Source organism: Corella eumyota, chromosome 1 (genome assembly GCF_963082875.1).
Source record: "Corella eumyota chromosome 1, kaCorEumy4.1, whole genome shotgun sequence".
Classification (NCBI taxonomy): domain Eukaryota; kingdom Metazoa; phylum Chordata; class Ascidiacea; order Phlebobranchia; family Corellidae; genus Corella; species Corella eumyota.
The window spans coordinates 5,958,447-5,977,804 of NC_137490.1; the positions used below are offsets into that span (position 1 = coordinate 5,958,447).

General features: G+C 27.7%; 1 protein-coding gene across 1 annotated transcript; it reads left to right on the forward strand.

Moving 5' to 3' along the window:
- Positions 1 to 1,140: 1,140 nt before the first annotated feature.
- Positions 1,141 to 9,605, forward strand: LOC145764116 (serine/threonine-protein kinase PLK4-like). Its single transcript, XM_082575706.1, has 14 exons — positions 1,141 to 1,282; positions 1,613 to 2,035; positions 2,204 to 2,405; positions 4,881 to 4,977; positions 5,228 to 5,386; positions 5,539 to 6,999; positions 7,203 to 7,346; positions 7,478 to 7,588; positions 7,682 to 7,818; positions 7,922 to 8,037; positions 8,175 to 8,424; positions 8,578 to 8,876; positions 9,008 to 9,200; positions 9,274 to 9,605. Exons 2-14 carry the CDS (start codon positions 1,663 to 1,665, stop codon positions 9,383 to 9,385), a joined length of 3,654 nt encoding a protein of 1,217 aa, XP_082431832.1. The 5' UTR covers positions 1,141 to 1,282; positions 1,613 to 1,662; the 3' UTR covers positions 9,386 to 9,605.
- The last annotated feature ends 9,753 nt before the right edge of the window (positions 9,606 to 19,358 follow it).

Here is a 19,358-nt window from a genome sequence, read left to right on the forward strand (position 1 = left end):
TTGCAATCTAACACTATAACATTTTGTCTATATTAGAGTTTATATAGTATATAATGTAAAAAAAACAGTTAACATGTTATGTAATTTAACGAGCTTCCTGTTATAAGTAACGTGACCAGACTGAACTAAGTACAGATTGTATTTTAACGCCTGTACTGAACTTTTAATCAATATTTCCTACCTTTAACTCACTACAATTTCTAAATTACAACGTTGTTATTATAAAATAACATTACAATGCATTTGTTGTTGCCTACTGTCAACAAAAGTACTGGCAGCCTATCACGAATACTTGTAAACGGAAATGATCCATACTTTATTTCTGCATTTTAATAATATAAATATATGTGCGACTACTTTTTATTCCAAATATGGAATAAAATGTATTACTTTTTTATTTTTATAATTCTGTATTTACGTTTTTTTAACTTAGTTTAGCTATCTTAGGCTACGAGTTGTCACGAACTTTATCAAAAGTTAAGAAAAATATGTCATGCTACTATTAATTAAAGTATATAAGATGGGGTTGTTTTTTTAACTGTAAAACGCCAAAGGCATTTTAATATTATTTTGTTTGTGCATAGTAGAAATAAAAGTTGTTTTGAATTTTTTTAAATTAGTTAACATATTTGTTGAAATTTTATAGATTAAATAATAACTAAAATGTTAATCTAATTTTGAAAAATATCTAACAACACGCTATCCATTTTTTACTAAATTTGTATTCAATGAGGATAAACAAGTTGAATTACATGAAGCGATGTGTAATTAACGAACTGAAGAGGTACCAAATTCAAACGGGTAAGTGCGAGAGAAAATTCTCTTTTTTGTTTCTTTATGCTTTTTAGATTTTAACTTAACAATAGTAAACAAAGATTTTCGTTTTATCCTTTCTTAAAAAAGTTTTGTGAAAGGATAAATAAAAGGTTTGCAAAAATAAGTAAAAGTGAGATGTTGTGGTTAGCTTTATAGTTAAGCATACTGACTGATAATAGAATATTAACGTTAAAACATTCTGACACTTTACAATATTGTTGGAACTGCTAAAAACAAAAAAATATGTTACAGATTTATTAAAAATTTTAACATTTGTTAGTACTTTACTATAATTTTTGGTTCTAGAGAAGCAAAAACTGAATAAATTGAAAGAAGTCTTCAGGTCCGGACAAGTTTGCTTTCTTCAGATGTTGGAAGATTTCTTCATTTTTATGAACTATTCACAGAGTGAATATGTAGACTGCACTAAAGAAAAAATATAAATACATATTTAAATAGTTTAAAGGTTTGTTTTTATTTTAACACGAAATTTTTTTTTCGATTTTAGATTATATCTGAATATTGCTTTTACAAAGTCAGACAGTAACTTTTATGTTTATTAGTTTATGTGTGATATGAGTCTGTTAGTTTATTTTATACATCAAAAGTTTGAAGTGATATAAAATTTTATATAAAAATGTTTTATTGTCTGAAATGTGGTTAAAAGATTTCACTGATTATTTTGGAAAATTTGGTGAGTAGAGTAACAAAAAAGCTTATTACCACAATGTGTTCATTTATATACATTCTACTATATATATTTTTTGGCAAACCTTAAAAATAAACTTTTTAACAGGAGGAACAACCTACCGAATTGTTGACGATATTCTTAACATTATAGTAACAATGCCTCACCGCATTGCAAGTTTGACCTCGGAGAATTTGCCTCAAAATTTTGGAAACTCAATTTCCGAGTATGAGGTCTCAAACCTAATAGGGCGCGGAGCATTTGCTTGTGTGTATCGAGCAAAGTGTAAGATCACAAAGCGAGATGTTGGGATCAAGATGATCGATAAACGGAGCATGAGAAAGTCCGGGATGGTGGCAAGAGTCAGAAGTGAAGTTGAGATTCATGCTCAACTGAAACATCCTTCAATTCTCGAGCTTCTTCACTGCTTTGAGGATGCAGATCATGTTTATTTGATCCTTGAGCTTTGTCTTAAGGGGGAGCTGAACCAGTATCTTAAAAGTCATGGCAACATTTTGTCGGAAAATCAAGGTAATTTCTTTATGTTTTGTTATTATTAGCAATATGTAAGTTTTTGCTAAAGTACCTGGCAATGAAAAGATTATAGTGACCAACTGACCAGAGCATTTTTTTAGGAATAATTTTGGTATCCTTATTATAAAATTATTTTTTAAAGGAAATTTATTGATTTTTTTTTAGTGAGAGAGTTTATGGTGCAAATAGTTGAGGGAATGTTGTACCTTCATGCCCATGGTATTCTACACCGAGATCTTACACTTGCAAACATGTTACTTGATGATTCCTGTCATATTAAGATTGCTGATTTCGGATTGGCAACTAAGTTAAGTTTGCCAACTGACAAACATTTTACGATGTGTGGAACTCCTAACTTTATCTCACCGTAAGTTTTGCATAAAAAATAAATATTTTGTATTTAACATGGTTTATTGGACTAGAGCTTACCCCAATTTTAATAGTTGTCAGTGTATGGGTTTACTGCTTAAATGTCACAGTTAAAATTAATCAATTTTTTTAAAATTATATCTATTATGTTTTTAAAAATGTCATGAAAAATTTAGGCTACAAAAATTAAAAATATTTAAAAAAAAATTTTACAATTAAAAAAAATCAACATGGTTTGTTTTTTTGTAATTTTATTGTTTACCTAAAAATCTTGAAAGAGATTTTACTTCCCACAGTGTATATTTATTTTTGCTACAACTCAAGTCATTCAGTTCAGGTTTGTTTAAAAAGATCTAAATGAAACCGTTCTGTTTATTTAGAACCAAACCGTCGGCTTGCGCAACTTAATCTTTTTTTGTACCAAGAAAAATAATTACCTCGTATATTAATTAATCATGATTTATATTCGACAGTTTGTCATTTGTCAAGTGTCGGAATTTAACCGTTACCTTTAAATGGAATAATATCCATGTTCAATATTTACTTAGAGAGCAGGTTGTATTTAAAGTGCGCTTGCGATTTTAAACGTATATGAATACACAGCCATCAGTAGAATTAAAATAAAAAAATAAAAAATATTTTAAAAAATGATGGCATTGAATTAAAAGTGAAAATTTAACATTGATAAGAGTGGGTTTAAACCGGTAACAATTCCACGTGGTCTTACTTCCAAATTTCAAACGCGCGAACATTTGGCGCCGTTAGACTACTAAGATATTCATTACGATTTGCCCATAAGACTAGTCCAGGCATAAACCATATCATTTTTAATCGTCGATAACGTCATTACGCTGTTACTTTGTCCATTGTTCGTTTCCCCTTTCTATTATGACGTCACATTGGCACCCGGTAATGCGAGAACAAATAGTAGGCATTGTGGCAATGGTCACGTGACTAAAATCGGTCGCGTGTGTCGCCCGGACCTGCCCGGGACATTTTTTTGAGACAGATATTCGCGGGTTCGAACCCACAATTGATTTTAAACGGTTTAAATGTTGTTGGTACAATGTTGTTTGTGTGTGCTTTAACATTGTGGGATTTATTCGAATATTATTATTTAGTGAATTTTTGAATGGTATGGCTAAGCGTTTGGTATGCTTTTAATTGGATTTAAAAAAATTGCTTTTAATTATATCTTTGTTATTTTTTTCTATTTTTAAAAATTTTTAGAATTATAATTTCATGACACTTTTTTTATTACTTTATTAAATTTTTTTTTTTAAATATGATAAATTTTTTATTGGATGGACTTAACTTTTACGATGCCTGGACTTGTTTAAACTAAACCCACTTAAGTGACTTAATTCTCTCTTTATTTAGCCCAATTACTTAACCATGGTCTTGTATTTGAAGAATTCTTTTGTCTGTCAAATCGTAAGCCCTTACACTTCGAGGTGTTTTAGCCTAAAAGGCACGTATTTAAACTGAAATAAACACATCAATTTGCTGCGTTATGGCATTTGTATTTGATTTGCACTTTGCAAAGCAAATAGGAAGATCTGAGAATAAATCGGCCTGTTTTTAACTTTTTTTTGGCAACGCCCTGCACAGTTAAACGTAAAGTAAACAGTTCTATGTAACCGACGAAAAACTTGAAAATTTTATTGTGCTTAATTTTTTCCGTTGGTTATGATTTTTGGTCCTTTTTTTTATTTCTGGAAAATTTTTTTGGAAAATGTAAAAAACTATAATTGTAATGTAAAAAAACGAAAACAATTTTTTAAAATATGTATAGTTTCTCATTTTTATTTCTTTAATATCGGCAAAAATTTTATTTAAAAAAAAATTATTTCAATTTTATTTACAAATTCAACACTTTAATTTGCGGCATTTAAAATACCGCTATTTAAATACTAACCCCAAATAACAATTAACACACCTCGCAATTTTAACCAATCAAATTCCAACTAATCACGTGTGTTTTAAACAAGCGCGAAAATCGAACATGCCGGGACTCGAACCTCAAACAACAAACTCGGGAGCGTCCCATGGATATCAAATTAAGCGATCAAAATGCAATTTATATTGTCTTGATAGATAACTGATAGTGTTTGCGTGTAATCTGTTGTCGCAGCGGTTTATTTGGCAGAGTTTGAATTAGTAAAGCGAGGTAAATAGATTTTGAGTATTGTTATTTTGGTTAAAAACCGCATATTTTACATTAGTATTATGTAATTTAATGTATAGATTATGTAAATACTTTCGCTATCGAGGGATAGTATATTACGTTTAACGACTTACCATGTTAATATCGTAAAATATGTAAATTTGTATTTATTTAGCGTAGATAGGCTTTATTAGTTCTTAGTAAGGCCAATACTTGTACTTCAATGTAATAACATGTAACTTATTCTAAATTGTGTTTGTTTATTTAAAATTTAAATAACGGTTAACATTCTTTATTTAATTTTAGAGAAATAGCGACTAGGAGTGCGCATGGTTTAGAGTCAGACGTATGGTCGTTAGGATGTATGTTCTACACATTTCTCGTCGGTACTCCACCGTTTGACGTAAGTATTTAACCCTTATTTTATATTACTTTGCTAAAAGCACATCTTTGTATTGAAATAAACTTAAATTTTACTATATTTTGTATGTAGCTATAAACAATCATTATTTTATATACAGCATTTGATTTCTTAATTTTGGTTTTTAATTTTTTTGTACTTTTTAAAAAAAATTATACAAAAACTAATTTACTACGTCATAGATTTTCATATGACGTCATAAATTTACAATCATAACGTTATTACTTTACAGACCGATGCTGTAAAAAGTACTTTAAACAAAGTGGTGTTGGGAAATTACCATTTACCCGATAGCTTGAGCAAGGAAGCAAAGGATTTGATTGACAGGATGTTGCAAAAAGATCCCAGGGAAAGGATTTCACTTTCTGCAGTACTCAGTCATTCGTTCATGGTAACTTAGCAACATTTAAATTTGTTTATTTATAAATAACATGTTTGTTCTGATAACTTTTTTAATTTTTTTTAACTTGATTTTGGTATTGGCAGTAATTGTAAAATTTTCTTTTCAAAAAAGAAATTTTTTTTTAAAATTTTGTCGTTTAGAAACCAGATACTTGGAAGGAAAGAGAGGTATCAGTGGATAGTGGTCACCACACAATGACCACTAATTCAACCAACAACTATAGTAGACAGGGCACCATACATTTAAACCAGGACAGTGGGGCTGGTCGATTACCTCCAAGAACCAGACCCATAGTTGCTTTGCCCCCAAATAAACTTGAAACTGTGTTAGATGTGGGGTCGACTGAAATATATGAGGATGCTTACAGTGAAATGGGTGAGCCCCCATTTTTGGGTAATCCAGCCCCATTAGCTACCAATAAACTACAAAAATCTAGATCAAGACAAGAAGTATATAATCGCCATGAAGGGTCAAATAACAATAGTAATGTGCAACAAAAAGGTGACAGCGACAGTTTATGGGCATCCAGGGCATATGATATGCCAGGTAACAGGCCACCAATGTGGCGACAAACCAATAAAAATGACAATGATTCTCGAAACAATGCCCATGGTTACGACAACAGTGTAGATAATAAGGACCCTAGATCAAAATCTTCTCGACATAGAGTTGATCAGTCGGATGTTAGTTTGTTGCCATCTAAGCCCCTGATTCGAGGAGGAGGTGGACATCATCGACATCAAGGCCAGCCCTCAGATCAATCTGGAAGTTACTCCAGGTCTCGGAGAAATCCTTATAACTCGGTCGACAGTGGATCAACTGGAAGTATAAGGAAACATGGAACTCGATACACAACATCAACAGATTCAACTGGATGCGACGACACAAGATGTTATCCTGATGTATCGGGATTGCAGCCAGACGATCTTTTTTATCCTCCTGGAGGAAGTTTTCAACCGTATCAAGCCAAGTATGAGCCTGGATGTTATAAATCAAATAACAGCGGATGTGGAAGACCTAAACATCCACCCTCCCCTCCTGTAAGAGATAACCATTCCTCTAAAGATGATCATTATGATAATAACAACGACCAGCATTCAACATACAAAGATTATAATAATCACAATGAAAATAGATATGGCAACCAAATTAAAGCAATATCAATGCAAAATATATCACAGTGTGAAGATCAAAGTACACACAGTCAGGTTCTGAGTCGGAGGCAAACAAGGTCTGCCTCTGCAAGGCGTAATCACTCTAGTTATCGAAGACATGAACCTTCAAACCAAAGTTGTGATCGCAACAAAACCTCTAGGTACGAAGAAGCATATCATTTAAAAGACAATCCAAGAGGTAGACCATCTTCAAGAAAAGAAGACAAGGATTTTTATAGCGGAAGTTCTGATCAGACTAAGTCGGAAAAACACAGTCAAATTTCTAAACATGACAGACAATATGAGAACTATGATAGGTCCCGAAATGATACTAAAAGTAAAGATGGTGTTCGTGATGATCATTTAAACAGACATCACAACAACCAAGAACAACAAAGTAGATGTGAATCTAAATCACTGAACAAAAAATATCAAGGACCTGATTATGTAAGTTTAAAAATCAAACTAATCAGTGCATTATGCCTAACATGATTTTTTTTAAACTCAAGTACATTGTTTAACAATATCAAGCACTTGGCTAAGTGGTTAAAATCACTTCATAACCTAATTGCTAATATAAAATGTTATTGTGAAAAAATTAAAGTTATTTAAAAAATTTTTTTTATGTAAATTATTTTTTTAAAAATTAGGTACGTAGTAAACCACCATCATCTTACACAAGTAACAAGAGTCAACATTCAACCACCTCCTCACAAAACAAATTAAGAAAACCCCTCCCTAATATCAACTCTCAAAGGTTAAGGCCAATCAGACAAAAAGCTAAAAACTCCATGGTAAATTTTTTCCTTTCCAACGAGCGTGCTTAAAAAGATTTAAATTATGTTAAAATTTTTTGCACCCAAAAAAAAATTTTTTTTGCTTTAAATTCAAGGTTTTAATTTAAATATTTTATTCTTACTTATAGGTTAGTATATTGGGTAGTGGGGAAGTGTGTTTGGAGATAATAACAAGAAAAGAAGGGAAGGATTATGTAACTGAGGTGTTGTGTGTTTCTGGTGATGGAAGTACAGTTAAGGTAATACAAAGTAAAAGTATTTTATTTTTTTTAAACATTTCAATTAAGCCAAATTAAATTTTTTTTAAAAAAAATTTTATCAACTTTTTACAGATTTACTCTCCTAGCAAAACAGACCAACTTGGCTGTATTTTGTCAGGGAAACCACCTGACGAACCAGAGAGCACAAGAATTTATGTGAAAACTCAAATTCCTGATAAATATTGCAACAAATACAAGTACCTCGCAAGGTAAGAAAAATTTTTGTTTTTAAAATTGGAAATGAAATAAATAAAATAAACTCTTTTTTTTTTCGATAAAAAACCTCATTTTTTTTTTAATTTTTAAATATAGATTTGTAGGACTAGTTCGATCTAAAACACCCAAAGTAACTTTGTTCACCGATTTATCAAAATGCATGCTGATGGAAAATGATCCCGATGCTGATATGGAAATCAGTTTTTACAGCGGTAAGTTGCATTTAAATTTGTCCTCAAATTTTTCAATTTTTAATTTATAACATATCGTTCATACATTTGAAACTGCCTATTGATAGTAAAATTTAGACTTTAAAAATGATCTAATTGTTTAAAAAAAATTTTGCTAGGTGCCAAAATTCAACAAACCAAAGGAAAAATCTTAATTATTGACACATCTGGAAAACTCATAACCTTAAATGCAAGGTCACTTGATGATGTGACGCCTGCCGAGGTCACAAACCTCGAGCCAGGCTTACAAGCTTTGTTGCAACATGCTTTGGAGGCCAGAAAAAGGTCACTTGCAATCGAAAAGTCGATGAAAACAGTTGAAGAAACGGCAGGTGGAAATATTCCTTACTTTCCAATCACAGTTTCAAGGTTTGTGATTTAGCAGTGAAATTTATAAAAAAAAATTCTTGTTCTAAAAAAAGTGAAATGCATATTTCTTACAGTTTAGGTGAAATTATTATAAATATAATTTTAGTTAAAAAATCACAATTAAAAAAACTTAAAATTTTTGTAAATTTGTAGGAGACCAGCAACAACATCAACAAAAATCCACCCCGACAACAATTTTACCCTCAAAAATTTACCCCAGACTCCAAACCACAGTAATAACCCCACCACTAGTTGTCTGACCCCTCGTACTCCCGAGAGTTTACCCTCTGTTGCTCCGACAACGACGTCTCCTAGTATTGCGCCACCAATTCACTTCACCGAGTCAGTTTTGTCATATCGCTCGAGTGCAACTCAAATGAGTAGAAACGCAAACTTGACTCCGAATTCTGTGAGGAAATTAGGAAATCTGAATTCTGTAAAGGCTTCACCAGGTAATGTTTAGTTTTGTTAAAAAATATTAAATATTTTTACAGAAGTTTTTGTAAATTTTGCAATAATATGTCTATAACACTATAAACCCATTCATGCTGTGTTAAATTTTTTTTATTTTTTGTAATTTTAGAATTGCGCAGAAGAATAAATCCCTTAGCTGACGAATTGAAAGTGTCAAAGTCGGTTGAGATTGCTGGTGTGGGAAGAGCCTCACATTTAAGTACTGGAGATATATGGGTGGTGTATAAGGATAATTGCCAGATACTGGTCCAGTCTTCTACTACCACAGTAGTGTATGCTAACGCTATGGGACAGCAAGAAAAGTAAGTAAACCTTAATTTTTAATTTTTTAGTGTTTGTGGAAATAAAATTCAATTTTAATTTTTTTTTAAATAGATTCGGGCAGTCGGCGAGGTTGCCGGAATATGTAAAGGAACGTTTATCTGAGCTTCCAGCCATTGTTGAAATGCTGGTCAAAGCAACAAGAGAACAATTATCAAACCAATAAAAATACATTAATCTTAATTTTAAAGCATTAAAGGTACTAATTTTGTATATTAATGTATGTTTTCTAGGATTTACAAAACATAACCATAATTTTTACTGACATGATTTTTGCTTGTTAAAAAAATTTACAAAGATATGTAAGAATTTAAACACCTTTAACATTCATTTATTGTTTTATTATATTTAGCTGCTAACATGTATTTTATATTTAGTTCCTTCGTTATTATTGTCATGTAAATCTTATCTATTTTATATTAACTAAATGCTATATTATATCTTAATACTATATAGAAAATATATTTTTTACTTATTAAGTGCTGTAAACAGATTAAATAAATGCTTATTTAAAAAAATGCAAACCAAGTATTATAGATTTTGATATTTGAAAATGTTAATTTCATATTGAAAATAAAAACGTATAACCATTCGTTTAACCTTTTAGAATTTACTTGTTTTAGTTTTTTGCTGCTACTGATTTTATTTCTATTTTATATACAAGAATTGTTAATAAATTTCTTTTTTTCAAAAATTATGAGCCATATTTATAAGTATATCATAGCTTAAGTAAATCACTTGTAATATTGTACAACGATTTATATTTAATAAGAACAGTATACACTAAAAAATCTTGTGCGCAAGATATAAAACAATTATCTTTTATAAATCATTCGGATAAATTGTAATTTAACACACGCAATTCTGTAAAATGTGGTCTGATTTGTTTACATTTTTTCATGTAAATTAAGAGTAGAAGGCGTTAATTAGAAAGGTTGTTCCGCAGGTACTACGCCTGAACTAAACAAACGTTTACACCGTCATTTGTAAAACGAGTTCACAGCGCCACTAGTTTTGCAATATAATAAATATGGCAAAGATTATAATATTTTTATTTAATACCTAAATCAGATAGTACAGCATACAAATAGCTTTTAAGAATTAATATTTTCAATACTAGATTTTAAATAAAAAGAGTTTATTGTTATAGACATAAAAGGTCAAGATAGAGAAATAAATGGTTTTTGCTGTCCTAGAGAAGCGAGGGTAATTTTAGGGTAAATAATTTTATCTTAACTTTTCTAAGATTTCGAACCATAATGATAACATTGACAATAACAATATGTTTTGAAATCAAAGTTTTCGAACAATAATGAAATTTTTTGCGCCCTGAGCTGGATTTGAACTCGGGGAGATCAATCGAAAGTCGAAGGTAATAACTTTCAAGCTATGAGAGTGGATGGTTAAGCTTTACATTATTGCAACTACCATTTTTTCAAAAAAAATTAAAACCAAAAAAAAGTTTTTATAATTAACAATAATATCAAGCTTAAAGGTTATAGTTTTTAATTCTGTTTTAATAAAATTAAAACGCTAAAAGTGTCAATAATGCGATTAAAATACGTTAATATCATATTTCCAACCCTTTTTGTCACTCAAATGAAAATATAATTGATTACAAAGCCATATGACATAACCTAACTTAATAATATACAACTAAAAATTAGCTCAAACTTTTGATAAAAATCAAAACAAAATATTTTTTTTAAATATTAATATTCATAAAAGTTATGACACTTTTATTACAAATTGATAAAATCAAACCTTAAATATTATATTTTATCACACGCGCATTGGCCTAACTAACATTTAAGATGAAAGAATTTGCGAAAATTTTTAGTAGAAAAAAATTTCAGCTAATTTTTATTTTGGAGTTAATTAGGTCACGTAATATTTTTGGCCAATGATATTACATACAAATTAAAAAAAAGTAAAAAAATTTTAAATCAAAAAATAATTGCTCTGTTAGAACTGCATAGGTCCAATTAACGTCTTTACGAAATACGTTTTAAAAATATTATAATTCATAAAAGGTATGAAACTTTTATTAAAATTTTTTGAAATCTCAAAACCTAAAGTATTATAATTTATTAGACGAGTATTGTCCTAACTAACATTCAACATAAAATATTTTTTAAAATTTTTTAGTAAAACAAAAGTTTAGGCTAATTTTTATTTTGGGTTTAACTAAGTCATGTGATATTTTTGCCAATGAATGATATTGCATACACATTTTTTATATAAAAAAATTTTAATTTCAAAAAATTTTAATTTCAAAAGTAATTGTTCTGTTAAATCTGCACAGGTCCAATTAACATGTTTACAAAATGTTTTTTTTAAATATTAATATTCGAAAAAGTTATGAAACTTTTATTAAAAATTTATGAAATCTCAAAACCTAAAATTTTATATTTAATTAGACGCGCATTGGCCTAACTAACATTTAAGATTAAACATTTCGCGAATATTTTCAGTAAAACAAAAGTTTGAGGTAATTTTTATTTTGGGTTTAATTAGGTCACGTGATATTTTTGGCCAATAATATTGCATACAAATTTTTTGAAAAAAAATAAAAAATTTTAAATCGAAAAATAATTGTTGTGTTAGAACCGCACAGGTCCAATTACCGTGTTTACCTAATATTTTTCGAAAATATTAATATTTATAAAAGTTATGGGTCAACTGAAAATGAGGGAATGGAAATTGAAGGAACGGAAAATGAAGGAACGGAAAATGAAGGAACCGGAAAATGAAGGAACGGAAAATGAAGGAACCGGAAAATGAAGGAACGGAAAAATGAAGGAACCGGAAAATGAAGGAACGGAAAATGAAGGAAACGGAAAATGAAGGAAAGCAAAAAAGGAGAGTGCGTAATCTTAAATACTAAAACGCGGATATACCGTTGACTGTTTATTTAGGTAAAATAGTAAATCATTACGCTAAAAATTGATAAGCGATAATGAGTTAATTTTTATTACCCCAGAATACCCTAACTCTCTTCTATAAAATGCCCGTTTATTTCTAAAATAATATTGACTTAAATACAAATAAACAGTCAACGGAATTTCCGCGTTTTATTTTTTTAAGATTCCGCCTCTCCTTTTTTCACTTTCCTTCAATTTCCGTTCCTTCATTTTCCGGTTCCTTCATTTTCAGTTCCTTCATTTTCCGGTTCCCTCATTTTCCGTTCCTTCATTTTCCGGTTCCTTCATTTTCCGTTCCTTCATTTTCCGGTTCCTTCATTTTCCGTTCCTTCAATTTCCGTTTCTTCATTTTCCATTCCCTCAAATTCCGCGTCCCCAAAGTTATGATACTTTAATTAAAAATTTATGAAATCTCAAAACCTAAAATTTTGTATTTTATTAGACGCGCATTGGCCTAACTAACATTCAAGATAAAACATTTCGCGAAAATTTTCAGTAAAACAAAAGTTTGAGGTAATTTTTATTTTTGGTTTAATTAGGTCACCTGATATTTTTGGCCAATGATATTGCATACAAATTTTTTGAAAAAAAATAAAAAATTTTAAATCGAAAAATAATTGTTGTGTTAGAACCGCACAGGTCCAATTACCGTGTTTACAAAATATTTTTCAAAAATATTAATATTCATAAAAGTTATGAAACTTTTAATAAAAATTTATAAAATCTCAAAACCTAAAATTTTGTATTTTATTAGACGCACATTGGCCTAACTAACATTCAAGATAAAACATTTCGCGAAAATTTTCAGTAAAACAAAAGTTTGAGGTAATTTTTATTTTGGGTTTAATTTGGTCACGTGATATTTTTGGCCAATGATATTGCATACAAATTTTTTGAAAAAAAATTAAAAATTTTAAATCGAAAAATAATTGTTGTGTTAGAACCGCACAGGTTCAATTACCGTGTTAAAAATATTTTTCGAAAATATTAATATTTATAAAAGTTATGAAACTTTTATTAAAAATTTATGAAATCTCAAAATCTGAAATTTTATATTTAATTAGGCGCGCATTGGCCTAACTAACATTCAAGATAAAACATTTTGCAAAAATTTTGAGTAGAACAAAACTTTGAGATAATTTTTATTTTGGGTTTAATTAGGTGACGTGATATTTTTGGCCAATGATATTGCATACAAATTTTTTGAAAAAAAATAAAAAATTTTAAATCAAAAAATAATTGTTGTGTTAGAACTGCACAGGTCCAATTACCGTGTTTACAAAATATTTTTCGAAAATATTAATATGCATAAAAGTTATGAAACTTTTATTAAAAATTTATGAAATCTCAAAACCTAAAATTTTGTATTTTATTAGACGCACATTGGCCTAACTAACATTCAAGATAAAACATTTCGCGAAAATTTTCAGTAAAACAAAAGTTTGAGGTAATTTTTATTTTGGGTTTAATTAGGTCACGTGATATTTTTGGCCAATGATATTGCATACAAATTTTTTGAAAAAAAATTAAAAATTTTAAATCGAAAAATAATTGTTGTGTTAGAACCGTACATGTCCAATTACCGTGTTTACAAAATATTTTTCGAAAATAATAATTTTTATAAAAGTTATGAAATTTTTATTAAAAATTTATGAAATCTCAAAACCTAAAATTTTGTATTTTATTAGACGCACATTGGCCTAACTAACATTCAAGATAAAACATTTCGCGAAAATTTTCAGTAAAACAAAAGTTTGAGGTAATTTTTATTTTGGGTTTAATTAGGTCACGTGATATTTTTGGCCAATGAGATTGCATACAAATTTAAAAAAAAAATAAAAAATTTTAAATCGAAAAATAATTGTTGTGTTAAAACCGCACAGGTCCAATTACCGTGTTTACAAAATATTTTTCGAAAATATTAATATTTATAAAAGTTATGAAACTTTTATTAAAAATTTATGAAATCTCAAAACCTAAAATTTTGTATTTTATTAGACGCGCATTGGACTAACTAACATTCAAGATAAAACATTTCGCGAAAATTTTCAGTAAAACAAAAGTTTGAGGTAATTTTTATTTTGGGTTTAATTAGGTCACGTGATATTTTTGGCCAATGAGATTGCATTCAAATTTAAAAAAAAAAATAAAAAATTTTAAATCGAAAAATAATTGTTGTGTTAGAACCGCACAGGTTCAATTACCGTGTTTACAAAATATTTTACAAAAATATTAATATTCATAAAACTTATGAAACTTATATTAAAAATTTATGAAATCTCAAAATCTGAAATTTTATATTTAATTAGGCGCGCATTGGCCTAACTAACATTCAAGATAAAACATTTTGCAAAAATTTTGAGTAGAACAAAACTATGAGATAATTTTTATTTTGGGTTTAATTAGGTCACGTGATATTTTTGGCCAATGATATTGCATACAAATTTTTTGAAAAAAAATAAAAAATTTTAAATCAAAAAATAATTGTTGTGTTAGAACTGCACAGGTCCAATTACCGTGTTTACAAAATATTTTTCGAAAATAATAATTTTTATAAAAGTTATGAAACTTTTATTAAAAATTTATGAAATCTCAAAACCTAAAATTTTGTATTTTATTAGACGCACATTGGCCTAACTAACATTCAAGATAAAACATTTCGCAAAAATTTTCACTAAAACAAAAGTTTGAGGTAATTTTTATTTTGGGTTTAATTAGGTCACGTGATATTTTTGGCCAATGAGATTGCATACAAATTTAAAAAAAAAATAAAAAATTTTAAATCGAAAAATAATTGTTGTGTTAAAACCGCACAGGTCCAATTACCGTGTTTACAAAATATTTTTCGAAAATATTAATATTTATAAAAGTTATGAAACTTTTATTAAAAATTTATGAAATCTTAAAACCTAAAATTTTGTATTTTATTAGACGCGCATTGGACTAACTAACATTCAAGATAAAACATTTCGCGAAAATTTTCAGTAAAACAAAAGTTTGAGGTAATTTTTATTTTGGGTTTAATTAGGTCACGTGATATTTTTGGCCAATGATATTTCATTCAAATTTAAAAAAATAAATAAAAAATTTTAAATCGAAAAATAATTGTTGTTTTAGAACCGCACAGGTCCAATTACCGTGTTTACAAAAAATTTTTTTCAAAAATATTAATTTTTATAAAATTTATGAAACTTTTATTAAAAATTTATGAAATCTCAAAACCTAAAATTTTGTATTTTATTAGACGCACATTGGCCTAACTAACATTCAAGATAAAACATTTCGCGAAAATTTTCAGTAAAACAAAAGTTTGAGGTAATTTTTATTTTGGGTTTAATTAGGTCACGTGATATTTTTGGCCAATGAGATTGCATACAAATTTTTTGAAAAAAAATTAAAAATTTTAAATCGAAAAATAATTGTTGTGTTAGAACCGCACAGGTCCAATTACCGTGTTTACAAAATATTTTTCGAAAATATTAATATTTATAAAAGTTATGAAACTTTTATTAAAAATTTATGAAATCTCAAACCCTAAAATTTTGTATTTTATTAGACGCGCATTGGCCTAACTAACATTCAAGATAAAACATTTCGCGAAAATTTTCAGTAAAACAAAAGTTTGAGGTAATTTTTATTTTTGGTTTAATTAGGTCACCTGATATTTTTGGCCAATGATATTGCATACAAATTTTTTGAAAAAAAATAAAAAATTTTAAATCGAAAAATAATTGTTGTGTTAGAACCGCACAGGTCCAATTACCGTGTTTACAAAATATTTTTCGAAAATATTAATATTCATAAAAGTTATGAAACTTTTAATAAAAATTTATAAAATCTCAAAACCTAAAATTTTGTATTTTATTAGACGCACATTGGCCTAACTAACATTCAAGATAAAACATTTCGCGAAAATTTTCAGTAAAACAAAAGTTTGAGGTAATTTTTATTTTGGGTTTAATTTGGTCACGTGATATTTTTGGCCAATGATATTGCATACAAATTTTTTGAAAAAAAATTAAAAATTTTAAATCGAAAAATAATTGTTGTGTTAGAACCGCACAGGTTCAATTACCGTGTTAAAAATATTTTTCGAAAATATTAATATTTATAAAAGTTATGAAACTTTTATTAAAAATTTATGAAATCTCAAAATCTGAAATTTTATATTTAATTAGGCGCGCATTGGCCTAACTAACATTCAAGATAAAACATTTTGCAAAAATTTTGAGTAGAACAAAACTTTGAGATAATTTTTATTTTGGGTTTAATTAGGTGACGTGATATTTTTGGCCAATGATATTGCATACAAATTTTTTGAAAAAAAATAAAAAATTTTAAATCAAAAAATAATTGTTGTGTTAGAACTGCACAGGTCCAATTACCGTGTTTACAAAATATTTTTCGAAAATATTAATATTCATAAAAGTTATGAAACTTTTATTAAAAATTTATGAAATCTCAAAACCTAAAATTTTGTATTTTATTAGACGCGCATTGGACTAACTAACATTCAAGATAAAACATTTCGCGAAAATTTTCAGTAAAACAAAAGTTTGAGGTAATTTTTATTTTGGGTTTAATTAGGTCACGTGATATTTTTGGCCAATGATATTTCATTCAAATTTAAAAAAAAAAATAAAAAATTTTAAATCGAAAAATAATTGTTGTGTTAGAACCGCACAGGTTCAATTACCGTGTTTACAAAATATTTTTCAAAAATATTAATATTCATAAAACTTATGAAACTTATATTAAAAATTTATGAAATCTCAAAATCTGAAATTTTATATTTAATTAGGCGCGCATTGGCCTAACTAACATTCAAGATAAAACATTTTGCAAAAATTTTGAGTAGAACAAAACTATGAGATAATTTTTATTTTGGGTTTAATTAGGTCACGTGATATTTTTGGCCAATGATATTGCATACAAATTTTTTGAAAAAAAATAAAAAATTTTAAATCAAAAAATAATTGTTGTGTTAGAACTGCACAGGTCCAATTACCGTGTTTACAAAATATTTTTCGAAAATAATAATTTTTATAAAAGTTATGAAACTTTTATTAAAAATTTATGAAATCTCAAAACCTAAAATTTTGTATTTTATTAGACGCACATTGGCCTAACTAACATTCAAGATAAAACATTTCGCAAAAATTTTCACTAAAACAAAAGTTTGAGGTAATTTTTATTTTGGGTTTAATTAGGTCACGTGATATTTTTGGCCAATGAGATTGCATACAAATTTTAAAAAAAAATAAAAAATTTTAAATCGAAAAATAATTGTTGTGTTAAAACCGCACAGGTCCAATTACCGTGTTTACAAAATATTTTTCGAAAATATTAATATTTATAAAAGTTATGAAACTTTTATTAAAAATTTATGAAATCTTAAAACCTAAAATTTTGTATTTTATTAGACGCGCATTGGACTAACTAACATTCAAGATAAAACATTTCGCGAAAATTTTCAGTAAAACAAAAGTTTGAGGTAATTTTTATTTTGGGTTTAATTAGGTCACGTGATATTTTTGGCCAATGATATTTCATTCAAATTTAAAAAAATAAATAAAAAATTTTAAATCGAAAAATAATTGTTGTTTTAGAACCGCACAGGTCCAATTACCGTGTTTACAAAAAATTTTTTTCAAAAATATTAATTTTTATAAAATTTATGAAACTTTTATTAAAAATTTATGAAATCTCAAAACCTAAAATTTTGTATTTTATTAGACGCACATTGGCCTAACTAACATTCAAGATAAAACATTTCGCGAAAATTTTCAGTAAAACAAAAGTTTGAGGTAATTTTTATTTTGGGTTTAATTAGGTCACGTGATATTTTTGGCCAATGAGATTGCATACAAATTTTTTGAAAAAAAATTAAAAATTTTAAATCGAAAAATAATTGTTGTGTTAGAACCGCACAGGTCCAATTACCGTGTTTACAAAATATTTTTCGAAAATATTAATATTTATAAAAGTTATGAAACTTTTATTAAAAATTTATGAAATCTCAAACCCTAAAATTTTGTATTTTATTAGACGCGCATTGGCCTAACTAACATTCAAGATAAAACATTTCGCGATAATTTTGAGTAAGACAAAAGTTTGAGGTAATTTTTATTTTGGGTTTAATTAGGTCACGTGATATTTTTGGCCAATGATATTGCATACAAATTAAAAAAAATAAAATAAAAAATTTTAAATCGAAAAATAATTGTTGTGTTAGAACCGCACAGGTCCAATTACCGTGTTTACACAATATTTTTCGAAAATATTAATATTTATAAAAGTTATGAAACTTTTATTAAAAATTTATGAAATCTCAAAATCTGAAATTTTATATTTAATTAGACGCGTATTGGCCTAACTAACATTCAAGATAAAACATTTTGCAAAAATTTTGAGTAGAACAAAAGTTTGAGGTAATTTTTATTTTGGGTTTAATTAGGTCACGTGATATTTTTGGCCAATGAGATAGCATACAAATTTTCTGAAAAAAAATAAAAAATTTTAAATCGAAAAATAATTGTTGTGTTAGAACCGCACAGGTCCAATTACCGTGTTTACAAAATATTTCTCGAAAATATTAATATTCATAAAACTTATGAAACTTTTATTAAAAATTTATGAAATCTCAAAATCTGAAATTTTATATTTAATTAGGCGAGCATTGGCCTAACTAACATTCAAGATAAAACATTTTGCAAAAATTTTGAGTAGAACAAAACTATGAGATAATTTTTATTTTGGGTTTAATTAGGTCACGTGATATTTTTGGCCAATGATATTGCATACAAATTTTTTGAAAAAAAATAAAAAATTTTAAATCAAAAAATAATTGTTGTGTTAGAACTGCACAGGTTCAATTACCGTGTTTACAAAATATTTTTCAAAAATATTAATATTCATAAAAGTTATGAAACTTTTATTAAAAATTTATGAAATCTCAAAACCTAAAATTTTGTACTTTATTAGACGCGCATTGGCCTAACTAACATTCAAGGTAAAACATTTCGCGAAAATTTTCACTAAAACAAAACTTTGAGGTAATTTTTATTTTGGGTTTAATTAGGTCACGTGATATTTTTGGCCAATGATATTGCATACAAATTTTTTGAAAAAAAATTAAAAATTTTAAATCGAAAAATAATTGTTGTGTTAGAACCGCACAGGTCCAACTACCGTGTTTACAAAATATTTTTCGAA

What these genes read in the sequence shown, in the direction of transcription:
- LOC145764116 (XM_082575706.1), top strand. Translation starts at nt 1,663, where the DNA reads ATGCCTCACCGCATTGCAAGTTTGACCTCGGAGAATTTGCCTCAAAAT. An exon ending in GTGATGGAAGTACAGTTAAG is followed by an intron (nt 7,589 to 7,681) that starts GTAATACAAAGT and finishes AACTTTTTACAG; the next exon opens with ATTTACTCTCCTAGCAAAAC. An exon ending in TTTCCAATCACAGTTTCAAG is followed by an intron (nt 8,425 to 8,577) that starts GTTTGTGATTTA and finishes GTAAATTTGTAG; the next exon opens with GAGACCAGCAACAACATCAA.